This window comes from Oculina patagonica, chromosome 8 (assembly GCF_052425735.1).
Source record: "Oculina patagonica isolate OP01 chromosome 8, crgOcupat, whole genome shotgun sequence".
NCBI lineage: Eukaryota > Metazoa > Cnidaria > Anthozoa > Scleractinia > Oculinidae > Oculina > Oculina patagonica.
Window position 1 is genome coordinate 10,183,686 of NC_135765.1, and position 23,670 is coordinate 10,207,355.

Sequence of the window (23,670 nt, forward strand, 5' to 3'; positions counted from 1 at the left end):
TGCAATCAAAGGAGACATTCCGCAACATTTTGAAAGTTTTAAATCGACATTAAGAAGTTTACATGGCTACAACACTAGACATGGATACCTACCTAGACTGCCTAAACCTAAAACGGAAAGCGGAAAGAGAGTATCCTACTTCCGCTTTACAAATGACTGGTTGTCTCTTCCAGAATTTTTAAGAAAGCCGATGCCATGCGAGATTTTTAAGAAAACCCTTACAAAGTTCTTACTGGATAAACATTTTAGACTATGAACAAATATTTTTAGTTGCACAGTGTTATATAATGTTAATAGATAACTATTTGTAATTAGTTTTTTTAGGACAGTAGGTAGTTATTTTATATTTTAGATCTGTGACATTTGTACTTCCTTTTAGATTTTAATACTTTTTTATTTCCCATTTTTAACCTTAGTTAGTAGTATCTTAATTCTTGTCCTAGTTTTTAATCTTAGTTAGCATACAACATGGGTTTTGTCTTTTTATTGTATTTTAGATTTTAATGTATTTTAATGTTTAACATTTATTTTCTCAGAGGACCCTCCTGAAAACCACCCCCTAGGTGATTGGAGGCCTCCTCTTAAAATATTATTTATTATTATTATTATTATTATTATTATTATTATTAGATATAGAAATTTTTACTTGCCAAATATTTTAAATGTGAAAGGATAAGTCATCACTGGAATTTAAGGCCTTGAAATCTTCCAAACCCGAGTATAAAAAAAGTTCACTTTCAGACTCAGTGAATGCAAATATTATAATTGAAGAGACGCAACTGAACTACGTACGGCTGAATAGAAGGGTGTAAATGCAAGGACAACATGCATGCAAGAAAACTGGAACGTAATTGCAAGAAATATACAGTGAAATTATATTTCGTCCAAAATGGATCTTACCTCTGAAGATTTGGGAAATAAAATACAAGGTTGGGCTGAGTGAATCGTCCGTTTTCTTGTAGGGTTTGTCGATTTATCCTGAAGGTAGGATTAACATTCAGCGACTAAAAGAAAAGAGAATAGTTCTTTTATGGTCAACCAACCAAAACATTTGATTCAATTTGTCATGGAGGTAAATTAGCAAAAGACTCGGAAATTCCAAGTAGTCCATTATTTGAAGTGTAGCTACTTCCTGAGGTCAATACAAAGAAAAAATGAAATGAGTGGGGAATATGAATTCACTAATAGCTAAAAGTTAATTAATGTTTAACAGAAAGAGGTTTGTTTTATATCGTAGTTTACACGAAATCTAAATACAAAATAATACGACCGTTACCGGTAAAATTGAACCCATAAAAACTATAGAAGCTAATCAATGAGAAAAAGGTCGATATATGAGAGGAAATGGTCGATATATGTTTGTTTAACAGACACAAACAAACATGGAAACAAAGAATAAGTTGTCCCTAAAGCTTTTGCTTATGTAAAAATAAAGAATAAGATGTCCCATACTATTGTTTTTCTGTATACTCATTGAAAAAATACAATGATTGGGATGCAAGAATCGTCCCTTTCTTGAAAGAGGTTGTCAAAATTAGCAAGCACAAGAGAAAATAATCGCCGCAGTCATTTGACATGGAAATTAGAGGAAAAGAGTCGTAAATTCTAAGTAGTCCATTATTTAAAGGGTAGGTGCATCCTTAGAGTATAGGAAACTTTCACTTATAAATAGGTATACAATTGAAAGTACCAAACCTATTGTATGTGAAAATCCTCGAGACAAATTGGAAAAACTGTTGTTCCATAAATGTTCTTGAGCTGCTAAAATATTGTAAACAATTTCTGGGTGCGCAAACTTTGAAATTCTACGCTAAAAGTCGACATCTTCATGTAAAATATAAATTTATCCCGTTCCACTGATAACAACCTACCTTTTTTATTTCTGTGTTTAGAAAGCATTTCCCAGTAACTCATTTGTCATGGAAATCAGAGGACAAGACTCGGAAATCAGTCCAAGTAGTACATATTATTTGAAGAGAAGCTGCTTCTATCAAGTAAAGTATCACACTGCCACTTTAAATGAGGTTTAAAATTGAAAGTTTAAAAATCGTCCAGAGAATCCAAAGTCGTAAATTCTAAGTAGTCCATTATTTGAAGAGTAGGTGCATCCTTAAATATAGGAAACTTTCACTTTTAATTAGGTATACAATTGAAAGTACCAAACCTATTGTATGTGAAAACCCTCGAGACAAATTGGAAAAAACTGTTGTTCCATAAAAGTTCTTGAGCTGCTTAAATATTGTAATACATTTCTGGGTGCGTAAACTTTGAAATTCTACGCTAAAAGTCGACATCTTCATGTAAAATATATTTTTTTTCTGTTCCACTGGTAACAACCTACCTTTTTTATTTCTGTGTTAAGAAAGCATTTGTCAGTAAGTCATTTGTCATGGAATCAGAGGACAAGACTTAGAAATTTCAAATAGTCCATTATTTGAAGAGTTGCTGTTTCCATCGAGAAAAGTATCACAGTGCCACTTTGAATGAGGTGTAAAATTGAAAGTTTAAAAATCGTCGATAGAAATTGGAAAAAAACGTTTGTTTATGGAAATGTTGTGTAAGAACGCTAACATATTTTTGGAACTTTCGGGGCGCGCATATTTCGAAATTCAAAGGCAGGTAACAGTCGATATCTATTATATTATAATACATATTTTCTGCCGAGCTGTTTGCATTAACTTTTGTTCTCAATTCATGTGTTACATTAAAAAGTATTTTATTGCACCTGTCAATTCTTCAACAAACTTCATTAAGTAAATTGTAATTAAATATTTTACTGTTGTTTATTTTTATGGAAACAAACAGCTACTACGAATCACGAATTTAAACGCGGGTCAGCTCAGTAAAAATAACCATTATAAAACAATAAGCTATAAAAATACGAATTAATTTATGGCATTTAATTCTCAGCAACAACAGTTTATTAGAATATTCATCTGCTAAGAAAGGAAAGAAAATTTATCTTTCCGTGTGAAAATTTAAAAACGTATTTTAATGCCCATTAACTGGATTTTTTGTGTTATTTGGAAGTGTCCTCGAAACTAAAAATCAGCGGATATCCTTTCTTTGGTAGATGACTGTCGCCGAATCATTTGACATGGAAATTTAATACAAAGTCCGAAATTCCAAGTAGTCCATTATCTAAAGGGTTAACTGTTACAGTATTGCTTGAATGAAGTGTAAAATTGGAAGTTTCATGGTCTTTTGAGTGCGAAAATCATCGAGACAAATTGGAAAATGCCACAACCAAATGACGAGAATTTTGGGGGTGCGAAAGTATTTTTTTCTTTTTATTGTTTGTATGTCTGTTAAGTTTATATATTGTGCAGTGAAAATTGATTAAATTAAATTTTAATAAAATAACTTCTGTTACTTTTTCAGTTAAAGGGACTGTGTCACGGATTTTAGCCAAACTTAGACATAGGAAATGACCATCAAATTCGTTTAAATATATAAAATAACCTGTTAAAACATTCAAGGAATATCTAAATAACACAGCAAATATAAAAGAAGGTACGGATGGCCAAAAGTGTTGAAGATTGAAACGGATTGCGATATGGGTTTTTGAAAAATGGTCCGGCGGAACAGTTTTCAAAGTTAATCTTGTCTGCTTGTAACTTTAAATTAAAACGCCCAGGAGACACATTTGGCTGCAGTGAAGAAAAGGTTTTGTCATTTGAAATCATAGAATTAATTTCGTTGCAAACATTTAGCTCATAGCGAATATTTGACAAAATTTAATAACATAAAATCAACTTAGCCGCGACACAGTCCCTTTAACTTTGGCTAAAGGAGTGGTGTTATCACGGATAGTTACTTACATCTTTAGCTGTTAAAAGGGTAGAAAATAACACACTAGGATTTAAATTATTCTGGTACTTGATTTTTGTCCAACTAAAATTAACGTTACTCGATTTCCTGATGGATTCCGCCTTAACACTTCCTCTCACTGATCTACTAGGGTCAATGAAGAGAGGCCAAAAACTTTGCAATCCAACTCTTATTTAGAATTGAACTGCAAAGTTTTCGGTCTCTCTTCTTGCAGCCCTGACCACAAATCGATTTTCAGTTCTAGCTAGCAGAAGATTCAATAATTTTTATCATTGTATTTATTTACATTTATTGACATGTTTCTGCGACCACAATCTACTTTAAATCAAATTGCTTGACAGAAAGTGACATTCTGTAGACATGCAACTGTACAATTCCAGTATAGCTGAGTATGAACGTCATACATGAATGCAGTCAACTCTCTCTAAGACGGACACCTTTAGGACTGGCCGCGTAGCTGTCCGCCTTGTAGAGAGTGGAGGCAACATGACACCAGTAATTCTGAGATAATAAAGCAAAACCTACGCACAATGTAACATAACCTTATAGCAGGAAACTAAAAATAATGAAAGGACCGTATTCGCTTGTTAAAGCAAAAGTCGAGAGCTTCTACAAACTGTAATATTGTAATTAGATAACGACCTCTTTTGTGCCTATACACGTAAGCAGAGAAGTAATCCGTTAAAGCGCCATTGTTTTTGGTTAGTAAGCTTGGTATACACGTATCCTTAGGGCGCTGACTAACTTTGCTTTAGGTCGATACGAAGTTTGGAAGTATTTTTACTAATAAAATATGATAAAAAATACTTCTCGAGTGTCCGTTAATGATTTCAAAGTGCCCGTTGTCCGTCTTAAAGAGGTGTCCGTCTTATAGGGAGTTTGGTTACAGTAAAATAACTGAAAACGGCAGGGCAATGGTAAAAGCAATGGGCGTAAAATAAAATTTGTGCAAGCCGTAAATCTCCCATCTCCCTTTCACTTTTCTAATGGTCCGTCCCTTAGTTGCTTCTCGCAAAAATCCGCTAACATGGAAATTGTGACGTCACAAGTGGTTCAATGACTGCTCCTCCAAATCCCAGTAAAAGTCGGGTTTGGGCCATCGTAACTTTTGAAAATGTATGTAGCTTAGCATACGAAACGTCAAGTTTAGTAAAATGCGATTTTTCATAATATTTATCACCGCTGTTTGTATTATATTTTTAATCAAGTCGGCCGGTTTAGCACCACGAGGCTCGAAACAATCAAACTGCAAAGCTACAAGCAATTTCCCCAGGGAAACGTCATGTGGTATAACCCCCGCCCCCTTCCCTGCCAAAAAATGAAACGAAACGGTAGCCACAACTATCTTGGAGCCGCCATCTTGGATTATCAATTTTTCAGAAATGTTGGGAAATCTCCAAAATTGATACCAAAAACAGACAAAAAATATAAGAATAAAAAGGATTTGGACTTAACTCGTTATCAAATGCATTTACAGTGCAAATAAAGGAAAGTTAATTTTGTAGAATTTAATTGTACTTTTTACCGTGGAATAACAAATTGAAAACAGAAATCAATTTTATACGTTATAAAATTATTTCCTTCTCTCTTAAGAATTATATCTAGCAATGAAATAATGGCTCTTTTTCTTGGTAAGGCTCGGTAGTTTGATGACATTTGTATTCAACTTGTAGTTGCTTCATAAAACTAAAGAGTGACTAAATGATGTTAATCACAAATGGGTCTCTGTACATACACTTGTCATTTTGTTGCTTGTTATCGAGTACAGCAGAGAGCAATCAAATCCGAACGATATACACATGGTGCTTGTAATAACGAGCAGGCAGAGAACAATCAATACGACCACGACACCGGGCCTGACGGGGAGAGACATGATCTCGACACACGCCTGACAACACTTGGCTGGCTGCCAGCAGCAGAGACCTGACTCGACCACGCCGACACCGGCGGCGCCGAGCAGGGAGAACACATGATCCGACACACGCCGACACCGGCGGCGGCCGGCAGGCAGAGAACATCATGATCAATCGACGCAAACGCCGACAACACTGGGCGCGCCGAGCAGGCAGAGAACATCATTGATCAATCGACACAATACGCTTTCTGTACATACACTTGGCTTTTTTGGCTTGCTTGCAATGATCGTATATTGCAGGCAGAGAACATCATTGATTTAATCGACACAAAACCCTTTCTGTACATACACTTGGCTTTTTGGCTTGCTTGTAATAATCGTAAATTGCAGGCAGAGAACAATATTCAATCACAATCCCATCAGTTCTGTACATACACGTGTCGTTTTGGCTTCCTTGTAATAATCGTTCATTGCAGGCAGAAAACATTATTCAATCACACTCCCATTCTGATAGACACTTGTATTTCGCTGCCTTTAAAATATGTGTTAATTGCATGCAGAAAAATAATGTCTACTGTATCCAATTGACAGTTAATACAGGCAAGCGAAAATGACAGCTGTGTGTACATAAAACCATTTAAAGATTTCCTCTACTAATGAAAATTATTTCCCTAGTGCAAATGAAAAATGAAAGTTAATAAACTTCAGTTAAGATCTAGTCTATGTTTTCTCCAACAGACCTAAGAGACAACAAAAGGAGCTACACCTTCATACCCCGCGCCGTTACAAAATCGTCTTAGATGGAAGAACGCTTTAATCAACCATGAAAATTAACTGCGCTCGGCTTCTTAATCATTCTGACAAGAACGACACTTGCATTGACCCTGGAGATGCAACAAATGAACAATCTATAACTTATTGGATCGTAATCTGCGTTTTGAATGCCTTTCTCTCCTTTACTGCGCTATTTGGAAACTCTGTGATTCTAATAACATTTTGGAGGACATCTACTTTGCATTCAGTGGCGAATATCTTACTGTCAAGTCTTGCTGTATCAGACTTTGCTGTTGGCTTGGTTGCCCAGCCTTTGTTTATAGCAATAATTCTGAGCCGAGTATTTACTGTTTATCAAGTCTATAACGTTATGAGTTACTTTTTGTGCTGTGCATCTTTCATCACCGTTACAGCAATAACAATCGATCGCTTGCTCGTTCTTCAGTTACATTTGAGATATCATGAAATAGTGACACCGGTTCGTGTAACTTGGGCGGTGATTTTTATTTGGGTGTTCTCTGGTGCATGCACTCTGCTTTTGAATTTAAAACTGGGATTTTTTGACACTGCCGCATTTGCTACGATTTTTTCCATTCTTCTTGGAAACTTTGCAGTTTATTTCAAAATCTACCTGATCGTGCGACGCCATCAAACACAGATTCAACAACAGCATCATCAACAGCGACATGCGAAACATGAAAATATTTTCAGCGTCACAAGATTTAAGAAAACTGCTTTGAACACCTTTCTAGTGTACATGTTACTCTTATGTTGTTACATGCCTTATTGTATTGCCCTTGTGAGTGGAGGCATTTCACGAGAAGTTTATTTTACCATGATCACACTTATTTTCATAAATTCTTCGCTGAACCCTTTATTGTACTGTTGGCAAGATCGAGCGATCCGCAGAGCCGTGAAGCAAATGTTTTGCCATTGACTCATTTTGTGCTAAGCAATGCTCTTTTCGAGCTGATTAGGCCTATATAAGGCACAGATTTTGATTATTTTAGTCCGAAATAGAGTATGGTTTGTGCACTCTATTTATATTCACGACTAACAATCAAGATGGGTGTGCAGCTCGAACTATGAGCCCGAGTATTTAATGCCGTCCTCATTATCGAGATCATCAAGTACAATGTTCAAACATATAGAACTGAAACATTACTCGGACTAGACTACAAGCCTATGCGCCGCCTGGTACGAAAACCCAAAAACCCAGTGGGAAAAATGGGAACGTACTCCCCAACCAAATGCAGGCGCACGAACCTTTGGGGGTTAAAGGCAAAGATCAAAACAAAGTGTATAAAATAAAAATTGAAAAGTTTGAGAGCTGAGATGAATACATTACGACCATCAATCCTTATATACGTTACAACAATAGAGTCAATTAACGCCATAACGGCTCACTGTGCGTTCATACCAATAAGAAACTATTTACATTCTCTGTCACTGCCACTTGCAGTTAAGTTCCGCCGAATGTAAATACATTAATTCTTGGAAGAAAATGTTTTTTTTATTTCTGATTAATATTATTCATCTCTTGATCGAGTAGTGCAATTAAAGAGGGTCTCAATGGGGTTAACCGTTAGCCGTAAAATTAACGGCCAAAAAGTTAGCCGTTAGGCGTAAAAAATGGAAAAATTTAACTGTTAGCCGTAAAATATGTTAACCGTAAAAAATCGGTCAGTAATTATTAATAAGCCAAACTAGTTCACTTCATCGTCCCAGAATGGCCCTGAGACCTAAAATATGTTTTTCATTAATGGAAATTAATTTTTAACTTGTTAAAACAATGAAAATTAACTTTTAACTTCTGTTAACCGTTATGGAAATAAATTAACCGTTAGCCGTAAAAAAGCCAAAATTTTAACCGTTAACCGTAAAAGCCACCACCCTCATTGAGACCCTCATTAAAGAACGTCGGGAATTTGAAGCCTGTACCTTTCAATAAAAAGATTGTAACTACGTGCCACTGCTTTTTATTCGATTCAGTAAAAACCGTAATGCATGTAATAGAAGAATACGGTGCAGTTTTCAAGTTCAAACTGAATTCATATTCCCTGAGCTTTCCGTTCCGACTGCACAAGCTTTATACAGAGTCGCACTTCCATCAGTGAAAACCTCCTATATAGGCCTATATATATAACTGGATTTATGAAAACGTGGTCAACGAAAAGTGACCTGAGTGTTTTTGACCACGTACATTACACTGCGATATGGCTAAAACATGCCGAGAAAGAAAAAAAAATGAACTACAGCGCTGAAAGGTAGAAAAGAGAGAGGAGGAGAGAAAAAAAGACTGACATTCACTTTAGTTTTTATATCGTCTACTTTGGAGAACCTTTTTCTGGCGAGAAATAAACGCGTTTACAGCGGTTTGCGCTTAAAACGGCGTAAATTTCATTAACCTGGTTTTCATAAATCCAGTCATATATCTAGGCGGCACTTTCCCTTATCAGACACTATGACATGGTCCCAGCCACCTAAAAACCTTAGACAAGCCGACACCTCTCAATCCTAAGTGGACACATTTGAACTCGCTGGTCCAAAGGAGTTTTGCCTACCTCACTAGCTGTTATTACTAATTTCCTTGAAATATAAACAATTAACAATAACTTGACGAATCTTTTTCTCTATATAAACGTTTGCCCTGTCATGAGTTAAAGTGAAATTAATTCGGCTTTATATCAGACCATGAAGGTTGCTGGCGCCGTGTTGGATCTTTCATTTGGGTGTTGGGTGTCTTGGTGTCGAACTGTTCCCTGCCAACGGTCGGCAAATTTCACAGAGGCAATAGGATGGCAGGATTTCGATCTTGATTTATTCCGGATAACTTGAGGCTTGTTCATATCACTGGTACTTTCAGAATTGTTTTCCCTCGCTTTTCGCTGCACGCTGCTTTCAACATGGATTGTTGCACTTGTTATCGTAATGGACGAAGGTTTCTGACGGTCTAAGCCATCAAAGGAGCTACTGCATTTACTGAGAGTGGGGGCAGACAAAGACCTTTTCAACGTTACTTCATCACGTGGTCTTCCATGAAGAGAATCTAAAACTTCGGGTGGATTGCAGGATGTTGATCTTGTCAAGCGCCGAGTAGGTTTTGCCGTGTTATGCTGCTCTGCCGATGCAATCGGAACCTTTCGCCTGACAAATCGAGCGGCTTCAACTGCTGGCTGAGGTGCTTGAGGTTTTTTCTTTCCTAACAACTCTCGCAAGGCATTCCTAAAGCGGCGGTCTCTATAACAGTAAAGCAGAGGATTAAACAGAGAGTTCAATTGCGTTAAAGTATCTGTAAACCGGACAGCGATACTTGTGCGAAAGACTGGGAAAAAGTTACCCAAGATTTCAAATCCAAATATTGGAATAAACGATGACATGAGTGCAGCGGTTAGCAAGCCAGTTGTCTTGGCAACTTTAGATTCGAGTTTCACTTTTATCACAGCGGTGACTTGGCTGATTTCGTTTATGTTACGATTGCGTATTCCAAGGTACACCTTTCGATAAAAGAACAAAATAAGTATTAAGCAAACTGCTCCCATAAAAGCACAAATGGTATACCAGCCTTCCACAATTTTATGATCCACATCTACTACTGACATTATAAGGATTGGAACCGCAGCGAAAAGCGCGGAGAGCCAGGCAGCTATCGCGAGTTTTTTGAGACGGCCATTTGTGACGATAACCTTATAGTCCTTCCATTTTTGTATTGCCACGTACCTCTCCCAAGCAATGATAGTTAAGTGATACAGGGAAGCAAAGAAGAGGAAAAACATGAAGAACACATTCACCAAGCCTAGCAGACATGTATGCGCAAACGAAGCTTGAGATAAAATTAAGAAATCAGCAGTGACAGATAACGGCATAACTATAACGCCGATAAGAAGATCCGTAACAGCCAGGCTAGACAACAGAATGTTTGAGGTTTTCTGCAGCTCTCTACTTCGCTTCATAACAAGGATTACCATTGCGTTCAAAAGAATGGTACAGGGTGAAGCGATGAGTGCTATGGTGTCTATAAGCCAGTGGAGAGAAGAGACATTTAAGTCCCATGAAAATGGTGTGTGTGAGCAATGAAACGTTGAGCTGGAAGAAAGTGTGGCTGTTTCTGTTTCGTTTAGCTCCATTTTAGTATGACATGAAAGGAAACTCTTTTGGAGGTAACAGCGGTCCGTGTTGGCTGTCAAATGGTCACTTGTTTGTCACCAGGTTCCTCTATTGCTAATCTAGGCCAGGCTGCGTCTTTAATCCTATTGATGCCTAAGATTAAAAGACGTCAAGAGAGGATAAAGGGTAAGAGAGAGAACCCCCCTCTACAGGCCTTATTTCAAAGGTAATCCCTCTAACGTTATTTTTAGACATGGTACCCAGAACTTCCGCGGATGTTAACGCGCGTTGCGTGGATGTTCTCGCGCATTTTCAGGGGGGATGACCAGAATTATCCCACTTCGCCGACCACCATGTTTTGGCCTTTTGGTCTTTATACGCGGAAGTACTGGGTACCATGTCTAAAAATAACTTAAGAGGGATTACCTTTGGAATAAGGCCTATATGGGGAATTCACTCTCTTACCCTTTATCCTCTCTTGAAGACGTATAATTACCCTTTGAACCCCTTTATCTAAACTACGTTTGCTGACTCATTTTCAATCGTTCAACTCCGTGCTGTTTTCGTTACTTGAAAATAAACCCAGAAGAGACAAAGCGATTGGATTGCCAATAGTATGATTCAAGAAGAAACGCTAGTGAACAGGAATGCCCAAAGGCAACCATCAAGCAACCAGAAAGGAAATCGATAGGATAAAAGACTGCAAATGCTAATATAAATTAGGGGTGTCACCGTCAAACATCGTTTGTTTCCTCAATCTAGCTAGGCGGACATAATTAAATTAATAGTTTTTTTTTTCGAAACGTGCAGCTCTCGCTTGATACCTTATTCTTACTAATTTTCGCGCGTACTTAATTTCGCGAAAATTCGAGAGCCGAATTTCGCGAGTATTAATTTTCGCGATTGCAAGAAAAATTATAGAAAAAGTGTATTAAATTTCGCGATTTCGTCAGTGTTTTATGGAGCAGTCATTGGAAATACACAAAGATCTTGCTCAATGTAACTACAAGGAGCTTGCAAACGGAAAGTTTAGTAACTGTACTAAAGAGGTTTTAAACCAATTTACAAGCTCGAAACAGTAATCAGAGGAAGGATGCTAGTCAAAAACAAGACGAAAAGATATTTTTCAAGGTAGATAGTTGCAATTCCAAACATTTTTAAGTGTTTGGAAAAACATTTAATTTTCGCGTGTTTAAATTTCGCGCATTGTTTTTTTCGCGCGTACTAAATTTCGCGATTATTTTGAAATCGCGAAAATCGCGAAAATTAGTACTCGCGAAAATTAGTAAGAATAAGGTAGTTTTGGAAATGAAATACAACAATCTGGTTCACAAAAAGTCGTCCAGCTCTTTTTTTTTCCACATCCATCCCACGTCAAATAGCCTCATGGAATTCGATGGAGTTCCTTGGAAGTTCATAGAATATTTTCCATGGAATTTTGTGTGGTATTGGCCGGACATGGAATCACATGGAGTTCCATAGAGGTCCATGCACAGGCAGCCCAAGCTAACGATAAGAGCCGCAGTACTCTAAGACTCAATTATAAGGATTTGTATGGAAATGAAACAATTTTGTTTTACGATATAGAAATTCGAACGTTTTATGAATAAAATTGACTTACACTGTTGCTGTGTCGTGTTCTTTCTTGTTTGCCAGCTCCTCGAGCCAATGTGAAGTGATTTGGACGAGTTATTGCTTTGCGAAATTTTGAACACGTGTACTTTATTAAATATTCCCAAGACTGGAAACTATTTTTGACAGCATCTCACTCGAAGCGAAATATCTTCCGTGAAATTGGTCAAATCGCTACAGAATTTCCACCACCGTAATCTCCGGTAATTTCTCTTTCCTATCGTTGTCCATTTGGTTCCGAGTGATCTAGTGAAGCGTAGAAAATTTCTCCAAATTGCAATTTTTGCTTTTCTTGTTATGCGCGGCTCATCAAACCACACACAAAATGGCGTCAGGTCGACAAAATCGACCTCAGCGGCGGAGGGGCATGGAGTTATTGTTACTTACTCCGCAATACGCTGTGAGACCCGGAGAGGTCGATTTTCTACCGGAAATAAAAACCGGCGTTTAAAAAAATCACGTACCGGTGATTTTCTCTTTGCTGTAGAAAATCGACCTCTCCGGGTCCCACAGAGTATATAAGAGTTAGTGACAATATCGCCATGCCCTCCACCACTGAGGTCGATTTTGTCGACCTGACGCCATAACTCGTCTAAATCACTTCATATTGGCTCGAGGAGCTGGCAAACAAGAAAGAACGCGACACAGCAACAGTGTAAGTCAATTTTATTCATAAAACGTTCGAATTTCTATATCGTAAAATAAAATTGTTTCATTCCCATACAAATCCTTATAAATTGAGTCTTAGAGTACTGTGGCTCTTATCGTTAGCTTGGGCTGCCTGTGATTTTTCCATGGAAGTCCATAAAATCTCACGGAGGTGTAAAAGTCAAATTTTGCTATTAATTCCATTTGAATGATAGAAAAATGTGGTTTTGCTGACTACAGAAATCGAGGAATCGAAATAAAACATACAGTATTAAAAAGAGTACATGCATGAAATTGTACAATATTAAATGAGTAGAATACAAAAGCAAAATGATATCAAACATAAGTTTGGCTTTTTTCAAGTACTCCGAGTATTTAACAATTTAGTTTCGCAAACTCATTAATAATTGAACAAGTTGAAACAAAGAAAATCATAACCGTGAAGGAGGCTTTGATACCCAGTCTTAATTAGCATAGATTTTTGCCATTTTATTTCTCCGTTTATCACGTAGATTTTGTTTCGATTGAGAAGATATATCAAACACTCGAGACAGTGTTTCATCGGCTATCCAAACACTTCGAATTTTGTCAAAAATACTCCGCTGCGCGTCATATTTTCAACTCTCCTCTCGGTGTTTGGGTATCCCGATGAATTCAATTTTCAGCTTGCGCGAATTATTTTTTACGCCCATTGCTTGTGCAGGAATTTTTTTGAGGGTGAAACCTTCTGCTCGAATTGTTTTTAGACAAATGTTGCTTTGTTGATATGTTAAATATATTAAATAGTAGTATTTCAAAAAATTGTAGTCGTTATTGTAAGTATTTACAAGGCTTAAAATTTTTGCTTAAAAAACTTTAAAATGGACAAAAACGAACTTTTTCCATTTAGTCTAAGTCATCCTCAGTTTTGCGAAAATAAAATCCAACAACTGGGCTCAAAAAATCGTCCGATTTCTTGAAAGAGGTATTCGATTTAGCCAGAAAATAGGATTGATATTCAATTAACCCACGCATTCACATTTGGGGAAACATGTCTCTTAAAATGCCGTTGCTATGGTAACGTCAAGTTTCCGACACAACAACTCATCCTACCAAATTATTTCCAGATAAATTTTCGATAAACTCGCAAAGTTTGGCCCCGTTTGGTCGCGTCTTGAAAAAGTTGTAAGCGTTCAAAGTCAGCGCGGGCACTCTTCGCCTTCCCCCGGTCTGAATGGGGTTAAGATGTGTGTTTCATTCTGACTTCCTTCTTGTTTAAACTTTTGCGTTTCATTTTGAGTTCCCTCTTGTTTTTACTTGTGCGTTTCATTTTGAGTTCCCTCTTGTTTTAACTTATGCGTTTCATTTTGAGTTTCTTCTTGTTTTGACTTATGCGTTTCATTTTGAGTTCCCTCTTGTTTTAACTTGTGCGTTTCATTTTGAGTTTCTTCTTGTTTTAACTTGTGCGTTTCATTTTGAGTTCCTTCTTGTTTTAACTTGATGCGTTTCATTTTGAGTTCCTTCTTGTTTTGACTTATGCGTTTCATTTTGAGTTCCTTCTTGTTTTAACTTTTGCGTTTCATTTTGAGTTTCTTCTTGTTTTAACTGATGCGTTTCATTTTGAATTCCCTCTTGTTTTAACTTATGCGTTTCATTTTGAGTTCCCTCTTGTTTTAACTTATGCGTTTCATTTTGAGTTTCTTCTTGTTTTGACTTATGCGTTTCATTTTGAGTTCCTTCTTGTTTTGACTTATGCGTTTCATTTTGAGTTTCTTCTTGTTTTAACTTATGCGTTTCATTTTGAGTTCTTTCTTGTTTTAACTTCTGCGTTTCATTTTGAGTTTCTTCTTGTTTTAACTTGTGCGTTTCATTTTGAGTTTCTTCTTGTTTTAACTTATGCGTTTCATTTTGAGTTTCTTCTTGTTTTAACTGATGCGTTTCATTTTGAGTTTCTTCTTGTTTTAACTGATGCGTTTCATTTTGAGTTTCTTCTTGTTTTAACTTCTGCGTTTCATTTTGAGTTTCTTCTTGTTTTGACTTATGCGTTTCATTTTGAGTTTCTTCTTGTTTTAACTTTTGTCGTTTCATTTTGAGTTTTCTCTTGTTTTAACTGATGCGTTTCATTTTGAGTTTCTTCTTGTTTTGACTTATGCGTTTCATTTTGAGTTTCTTCTTGTTTTAACTTATGCGTTTCATTTTGAGTTCCTTCTTGTTTTAACTTCTGCGTTTCATTTTGAGTTCCCTCTTGTTTTAACTTGTGCGTTTCATTTTGAGTTCCCTCCTGTTTTAACTTATGCGTTTCTTTTTGAGTTCCCTCTTGTTTTGACTTATGCGTTTCATTTTGAGTTCTTTCTTGTTTTAACTTCTGCGTTTCATTTTGAGTTCCCTCTTGTTTTAACTTGTGCGTTTCATTTTGAGTTCCCTCCTGTTTTAACTTATGCGTTTCTTTTTGAGTTCCTTCTTGTTTTAACTTGTGCGTTTCATTTTGAGTTCCCTATTGTTTTAACTTGTGCGTTTCATTTTGAGTTCCTTCTTGTTTTAACTTCTGCGTTCCATTTTGAGTTCCTTCTTGTTTTAACTTGTGCGTTTCATTTTGAGTTCCTTTTTGTTTTAACTTCTGCGTTTCATTTTGAGTTCCTTCTTGTTTTGACTTATGCGTTTCATTTTGAGTTTCTTCTTGTTTTGACTGATGCGTTTCATTTTGAGTTCCCTCTTGTTTTGACTTATGCGTTTCATTTTGAGTTCCCTCTTGTTTTAACTGATGCGTTTCATTTTGAGTTCCCTCTTGTTTTAACTTATGCGTTTCATTTTGAGTTCCTTCTTGTTTTAACTGATGCGTTTCATTTTGAGTTCCTTCTTGTTTTAACTTATGCGTTTCATTTTGAGTTCCTTCTTGTTTTGACTTATGCGTTTCATTTTGAGTTTCTTCTTGTTTTGACTGATGCGTTTCATTTTGAGTTCCCTCTTGTTTTGACTTATGCGTTTCATTTTGAGTTTCTTCTTGTTTTAACTTATGCGTTTCATTTTGAGTTTCTTCTTGTTTTAACTTATGCGTTTCATTTTGAGTTTCTTCTTGTTTTAACTTATGCGTTTCATTTTGAGTTCCCTCTTGTTTTGACTTTTGCGTTTCATTTTGAGTTCCTTCTTGTTTTGACTTATGCGTTTCATTTTGAGTTCCTTCTTGTTTTAACTTTTGCGTTTCATTTTGAGTTCCTTCTTGTTTTAACTTATGCGTTTCATTTTGAGTTCCTTCTTGTTTTAACTTATGCGTTTCATTTTGAGTTTCTTCTTGTTTTGACTTATGTGTTTCATTTTGAGTTTCTTCTTGTTTTAACTTATGCGTTTCATTTTGAGTTTCTTCTTGTTTTGACTTATGTGTTTCATTTTGAGTTTCTTCTTGTTTTAACTTATGCGTTTCATTTTGAGTTTCTTCTTGTTTTAACTTATGCGTTTCATTTTGAGTTTCTTCTTGTTTTAACTTATGCGTTTCATTTTGAGTTCCCTCTTGTTTTAACTTATGCGTTTCATTTTGAGTTTCTTCTTGTTTTAACTTATGCGTTTCATTTTGAGTTCCCTCTTGTTTTGACTTATGCGTTTCATTTTGAGTTTCTTCTTGTTTTAACTTATGCGTTTCATTTTGAGTTCCTTCTTGTTTTAACTTCTGCGTTTCATTTTGAGTTCTTTTTTGTTTTAACTTCTGCGTTTCATTTTGAGTTTCTTCTTGTTTTAACTTCTGCGTTTCATTTTGAGTTCCCTCTTGTTTTAACTGATGCGTTTCATTTTGAGTTTCTTCTTGTTTTAACTTGTGCGTTTCATTTTGAGTTCCCTCTTGTTTTAACTTCTGCGTTTCATTTTGAGTTCCTTCTTGTTTTAACTTCTGCGTTTCATTTTGAGTTCCTTCTTGTTTTAACTTGTGCGTTTCATTTTGAGTTCCTTTTTGTTTTAACTTCTGCGTTTCATTTTGAGTTCCTTCTTGTTTTGACTTCTGCGTTTCATTTTGAGTTCCCTCTTGTTTTAACTGATGCGTTTCATTTTGAGTTTCTTCTTGTTTTAACTTGTGCGTTTCATTTTGAGTTCCCTCTTGTTTTAACTTCTGCGTTTCATTTTGAGTTCCTTCTTGTTTTGACTTATGCGTTTCATTTTGAGTTTCTTCTTGTTTTAACTTATGCGTTTCATTTTGAGTTTCTTCTTGTTTTAACTTATGCGTTTCATTTTGAGTTTCTTCTTGTTTTAACTTTTGCGTTTCATTTTGAGTTCCCTCTTGTTTTGACTTATGCGTTTCATTTTGAGTTTCTTCTTGTTTTAACTTTTGCGTTTCATTTTGAGTTCCCTCTTGTTTTAACTTGATGCGTTTCATTTTGAGTTTCTTCTTGTTTTAACTTCTGCGTTTCATTTTGAGTTCCTTCTTGTTTTAACTTCTGCGTTTCATTTTGAGTTCTTTCTTGTTTTAACTTCTGCGTTTCATTTTGAGTTCCTTCTTGTTTTGACTTCTGCGTTTCATTTTGAGTTCCCTCTTGTTTTAACTTCTGCGTTTCATTTTGAGTTCCTTCTTGTTTTAACTTGTGCGTTTCATTTTGAGTTCCCTATTGTTTTAACTTCTGCGTTTCATTTTGAGTTCCTTCTTGTTTTAACTTGTGCGTTTCATTTTGAGTTCCCTCATTGTTTTAACTTGTGCGTTTCATTTTGAGTTCCTTCTTGTTTTAACTTCTGCGTTTCATTTTGAGTTCCTTCTTGTTTTAACTTGTGCGTTTCATTTTGAGTTCCTTCTTGTTTTAACTTCTGCGTTTCATTTTGAGTTCCTTCTTGTTTTGACTTCTGCGTTTCATTTTGAGTTCCCTCTTGTTTTAACTGATGCGTTTCATTTTGAGTTTCTTCTTGTTTTAACTTGTGCGTTTCATTTTGAGTTCCCTCTTGTTTTAACTTCTGCGTTTCATTTTGAGTTCCTTCTTGTTTTAACTTGTGCGTTTCATTTTGAGTTCCCTCATTGTTTTAACTTCTGCGTTTCATTTTGAGTTCCTTCTTGTTTTAACTTCTGCGTTCCATTTTGAGTTCCTTCTTGTTTTAACTTGTGCGTTTCATTTTGAGTTCCCTCTTGTTTTAACTTCTGCGTTTCATTTTGAGTTCCCTCCTGTTTTAACTTGTGCGTTTCATTTTGTTCCTCTTATTTTAACTTATGGGTTTCATTTTGAGTTCCCTCTTGTTTTATCTTATGCGTTTCATTTTGAGTTCCTTCTTGTTTAAACTTCTGCATTTCATTTTGAGTTCCCTCTTATTTTAACTTATGCGTTTCTTTTTGAGTTCCAATCTTGTTTTAATTTCTGCGTTTCATTTTGAGTTCCTTCTTGTTTTAACTTATGCCTTTCATTTTGATTTCCTTCTTGTTTTAACTTCTGAGTTTCGTTTTGAGTCTCCCTCTTGTTTTAACTTAAGCGTTTCATTTTGAGTTCCCTCTTGTTTTAACTTTTCCGCTTCCTTTTAAGTTCTCTCATTTTGTGCGTTTCATTTTGAGTTCTCTCATGTTCTAAATTTCGGTGTTTCATTTTGAGTTCCTTCGTGTTTTAACTTCACCGTTTCATTTTGAGTTCTTGTTTTAACTTGTGCGTTTCGTTTTGAGTTGCCTCCTGTTTAAGCTTGAAACTGCTTTTAAAGCACAGAAAACTGCTTTAAAAACCCCCCAAAAATTTGGTAGTGAAAGAGTTAAACCTTTTGTTTGGTGACGTCCTCGTTCGTTTGCCTTCGTATTTTGGTTAAGCTGCCTAGTGTCCAGATATCGCCGGATTTTTGCCAAATTTGGGTAATACCTAATCGTACCTTTCTGGTACGCTTCGGTGATGTGTGTTTTTACAGACTGGAGAACATGATCGCAACCAAATTTCGAGTAAATTATTATTAACATTGTTCAAACTTTCTGACTTTGAAATTTTGGGGCAAAACCCTAGATGCTGAGCATAATTTTCATGTGGTGTTAACTATTTTTTATTTTTTTGGGGCAAAAATGAAACGACAAATCTGGAAATGTATTGTAATTAATTCGAGGGAGCTCATGCGGCTGATTCTAACTTATGATTTAGTGTGCTGAAGGCAAATATGGTTAACACCTTTAAATCACCTAGCTACAGCTATATCGTTTAAAATTGCTCTCACCTCAGATTCGCGAAAATAAAGTTCAAGGATTGGGCTCAAAGGATCTTTCGCCTTTTTGATAATGGTTGTTGCGTTATCCAGAAAGTAGGATTAACATTCAGTACCAGAGAAACGGGAGTAGTTCTTATATAGTCACACAACAAGAACATTTCCCACCGAATCATTTGACATGGAAATTAGGGTAAGAGAGTCAGAAATTTCAAGTAGCCATAGTCCATTGTTTGAAGGGTAGCTTTATACTTGAAATGCTGAGTAAAGGAAGTATCGTACAGCTTTCAATCGAGAGTTTAAATGGAAAGGATCCTGAAAGCCCTTGTTCGTGAAAATCGTCGAGATAAATTGAAAAAGCTGTTGGTTTCTCAGTGGAAAAGGTCTTGGGCCGCTATCGTTTTGACCATACTTTAATTTCAGGTAATTGATAGACTTCTGGGGTGTACAGATTGCAAAATTCTACGGTGATAGTCATATAATTTTTTCGTGCCTTTTTAAACAAATTTTCGTTTTTCATTCACGTATTACGTTACAATTATTTTATTGCACCTGTCAATTTTTTAATTAACTTCGGACGACCAAAGAGCGAATGCGAGCTACTAATCCTAAATTGGCTTAACTCGATTCTGAAAAAATAAACAGAATAAAATAATATGTATTAAATTTAGACCTAGTTTATATGTCGCAATTTCAGTCCAATTTCAGTTTCGTCGAATGTAAATTGTAGTCTCAGAAAAATCACTGCAATTCAATTGCCTAACATTAGCGCAATTCCCACACAACTATCTTGGTATCTGTAAAGGCTTTTTTGCAATGCTCTTCAACCAAATTTGTTCTGTGTTATTGTAATTTTGTGTTACTTGGCAGTCTCTTCGATTTCAAGTTCAACGGAAATCGTTCTTTTACGCAAGAAAGAAAAACACTTCACAATAAGCTTGCCAAATTTACAGCTTTTCTTTCTTCTTACTTTGTGTTTTAAGGAAAATGTTGATCCTTTGCTTGCCATGCCTACGTACATGGTGTTGTTCAAAACCCTTACTGTGTACAGCCGCCAACTATCCTCGAGAAAACCGGATTTTCGTAAGGAGAGTGGGCGACTGTTTACAGCGGCTATTATTTAACAATTGGTTCATGCTTTAGCTATATAGCGTGCACTGTCGAGTTATAGGGCACACGGGAAGTTTGAAGAGCGCGAAAGAAGCGTTCTTGAGTGCTCTCCAAACTTTTCAAGTACACCATAACTCGGTGGTGCAGAGCTAAAAGCATGAACCAATTGTTTTATAACATTTTCGGTGGAAATGTAGATCTAAACCCCGGGGGGTACTCCAAAAGTTACGGGGAGGCTCCGCCCCAAGTTCAACCCCTACCCTTTATACCATTACAGAATTGTACCCCTTTCGTAACCTAACTGAAAAGGTACCCCTTCATATACCTAAGAGACATGGCATGGACTTAAAATAGGACGTTTTCTTGTCATTTTATGTAGCGCTACATAAAAAAACAGCCAAAAATTGCGTCTGTTCGAAATTTTTAGGCCCTTTAATAGCCAAATGACATATTTCCAACCCCGCGGATCCCACCCTCCGAGCCGGGGCCCCCGGGCGGAGCCCCCCGTGGCCATTATAGGGAGTACCCCTCCCCCCCCGGATCTAAACGCGCGCCAAAAATAATAAAACTGGCGCAAGAAAAAATTTGGGGAGGGACTTGCTTGTATGGTTTTAACTTTCTGACTTCGAAATTTCTGGGCAGAATCCTAGATTCTGAGCATAATTTTCGTGTGGTGTTTATATTGTGTTAACTGTTTTTTCATCTTTTTTGTAAAAAATGAAACGATAAATTTGGAAATGTATTGTCATTAATTCGAGAGAGCTGATACGGCTGGGTGAAATATAGCAATCGTTTAAAAATGCCCTTTACCTGAGATTCGCGAAAATAAAGTACAAGGATTGGCTTCAAAGAATCGTTCGCTTTCTTGAAAGGCGTTGTTGATTGTCCAGAACGTAGGGTTTACATTCAGCGCAAGAGAAACGGGAATAGTTCTTATATAGTCACACAACAAGAAAATGTTTTACTGAATCATTTGACATGGAAGTTAGGGTAAGACAGACAGAAATTAGTATTTCATTATTTGAAGGGTAGCTTTATCCTAGAAATGCTGAGTAGAGGAAGTATCATACAGGATGATACAGCTTTCAATCGAGAGTTTAAATGGAAAGGATCCTGAAAGCCCTTGTCCATGAAAATTGTCGAGATAAATTGAAAAAGCTGTTGGTTTCCCAGTGCAAAAGGACTTGGGCCGCTTTCATTTTGACCACACAGTTAATTGATAGACATTTCTGGGCTGTACAGATTTAAAAATTCTACGGTGATAGTCATATATTTTTTTCGTGCCATTCGTAAAAAAATTTTCGCTTTTATTCACGTATTACAGCAGAAGCATATCACCTAGAATTCTAGGTGATATGCTTCGATTACAGTTATTTCATTGCACCTGTCAATTTTTTAATTAACTTCGGACGACCAAACAGCGACTGAGAGTTACTAATCCTAAACTGGCTTAACTCGATACTGAAAAATAAACAGAATAAAATAATATGAATTAATCTAAGACCTAGTTTATATGTCGCATTTCAGTCCAATTTTAGTTTCCTCGAATGTAAATTGAAGTCTCAGAAGAATCCCTGCAATTGTCTAAAATTAGCGCAATTCCCACACAAATATCCTGGTGTCTGTAAATTTAAAAGCTTTTATTTACCATGCTCTTCAACTAAATTTTTTCTGTGTTTTTGTATGATTTTGTGTTACTTGGAATTGTCTTCGATTTCAAGTTCAACGGATATCGTTCTTTTACGCAAAAAAGAAAAACACTTCACAATAAGCTCGCCAAATTTACAGATTTTCTTTCTTCCTACTTCGCGATGAAAGGAAAATGTTCATCCTTTGCTCGCCATGCCCACGTACATGGTGCATTTAAAAAAACTTACAAGCTAGTCTGTGTAAAGCCGCTAACTCTCCTCGAGAAAACCGGATTTTCGTAAGGAGAGTGGGCGACTGTTTACAGCGGCTATTATTTAACAATTGGTTCATGCTTTAGCGTGCACTATCGAGTATGGTGCAGACGGGAAGTTTAAAGAGAACGAAAGAAGCGTTCTTGAGTGCTTTCCAAACTTTTCAAGTACACCATAACTCGGTAGTGCACAGCTAAAAGCATGAACCAATTGTTTTATAACATTTTCGGTGGAAATGTAGATCTAACCCCGCTCCTAAAATAATAAAACTCGCCGCGAGAAAAAAGTTCTGGCGAAGCGATTTGCTCACGCTATCAGCGTGCACTATTGGATTTGGTGCACGCTCACGTACACTGAATTTGATTGCGCGCCTCTGTTAGCTATGTTATAAATCATGTTATATGCCCACTTGTACAAAGATATTAAGCGCAAATGTGAGCGTCTCTTCAAACATAGCAGCGTTTCATTTCATAGTAACGAAACATCTCTCTTTTTGTCGAGCACTTTACAAAAGAAAAAAGCGAAACATTTGGTTGCTTAGTTAATATTTTTGACTCACCTATCAGATCCTGGAAAAATCTTATTCAAAATCGTGTTGGTAGTCCTCGTTGTACGCCAAAAACTTTCTTTTGCCAACACGTGTTCCATCACTCCTTTAATTTCAAATTACACATCCTAATCCGAGATGAGTAATCCGACATCGTGGAGATTAAAGCCCTCAAAATGTTATTTTCATTACTTTCTAAATGCATACAAACACAAAGTTGTTCCCACTTCACAACGATCATTCATTTATAATTTTTCCTTTTCAGTAGCTTTACCGAGGGTCCTAAAGGGGTAAAATAGGAACTGGGATTTGGGAAAATTTTCATTGGGAAAATAAGATTTGGGTCACTTGGATTGGGAGTCACAAACAAAAAACAATAAAACTTGGACTGGGATTTGGAAACTTCGGAAAAACGATAGGCTGGGAAATGAGAATACATCCCACCATCAGGACCCTCTTTACCGCAAAGAAGGCGAGACGTTGATCCACCTCGCAGAAAACTCGCTCAGCCATGGAACCCAGATAGTTCTTTACGGTGCATGTCATCATTTGGTGATACCTCGTGTAAGCCCACACAAAAAGTGTTTGTGTGAGCGAGTAGTGACGTGCACTTAGTCGGGTGCAAGCCTTGTCTCTACAGTAGTATGCATGAATGGTGGCTGACAACTATTGCTACACTGTAGTTTGCGCTCGGACCTTGTTTTTCGGAGAATCTTGTGCTAGGTATGGTAGCCAAATTGTAGAAAATGGAGATACGTTTTCCAAAGATCTGACTCTGTACGGAGATCAGGAGATCTGGACAAGAGGTATGTTGAAATTTTGAAGAGAAGTATTTTTATAACTTTTACAACAGTTAGGTAGCTTTTGTCTGAACAAGGCACCGATAGCCGCGAGACGGCTAGTGTCCCCCGCCCCTTCTGAGAAGAGACCCTTCTAAGAGAAAAAACGCTGACAAAGTAGTCACCATGCAGACCTTGTTGTTGTGGCCCCTCCCAAATTACCAAGGGAAAAGCCCAGGGAACAAGGTTGTACCCCTACCGCGTGACTGTACAGCAATCACTTGTATGTTAATGACGTCAGCAGGTAGCTAATTATCTTTCAGTTCAAATATTAGAGGTGCAAGGAGAGATACAGCACCTTAGGTAATTATGAAA

General features: G+C 36.7%; 2 protein-coding genes across 2 annotated transcripts; one reads left to right on the forward strand and one right to left on the reverse strand.

Moving 5' to 3' along the window:
• The first annotated feature begins 6,499 nt into the window (after positions 1–6,499).
• LOC144664143 (histamine H2 receptor-like) lies at positions 6,500–7,397 on the forward strand. Its single transcript, XM_078525262.1, has one exon. It carries the CDS (start codon positions 6,510–6,512, stop codon positions 7,395–7,397), a length of 888 nt encoding a protein of 295 aa, XP_078381388.1. The 5' UTR covers positions 6,500–6,509.
• Positions 7,398–9,147: 1,750 nt separating this feature from the next.
• Positions 9,148–10,587, reverse strand: LOC144664144 (5-hydroxytryptamine receptor 1B-like). Its single transcript, XM_078525263.1, has one exon. It carries the CDS (start codon positions 10,585–10,587, stop codon positions 9,148–9,150), a length of 1,440 nt encoding a protein of 479 aa, XP_078381389.1.
• Between the last annotated feature and the right edge of the window lie 13,083 nt (positions 10,588–23,670).

Coding starts and splice junctions, on each gene's coding strand:
- LOC144664143 (XM_078525262.1), top strand. CDS start 6,510: ATGAAAATTAACTGCGCTCGGCTTCTTAATCATTCTGACAAGAACGAC.
- LOC144664144 (XM_078525263.1), bottom strand. CDS start 10,587: ATGGAGCTAAACGAAACAGAAACAGCCACACTTTCTTCCAGCTCAACG.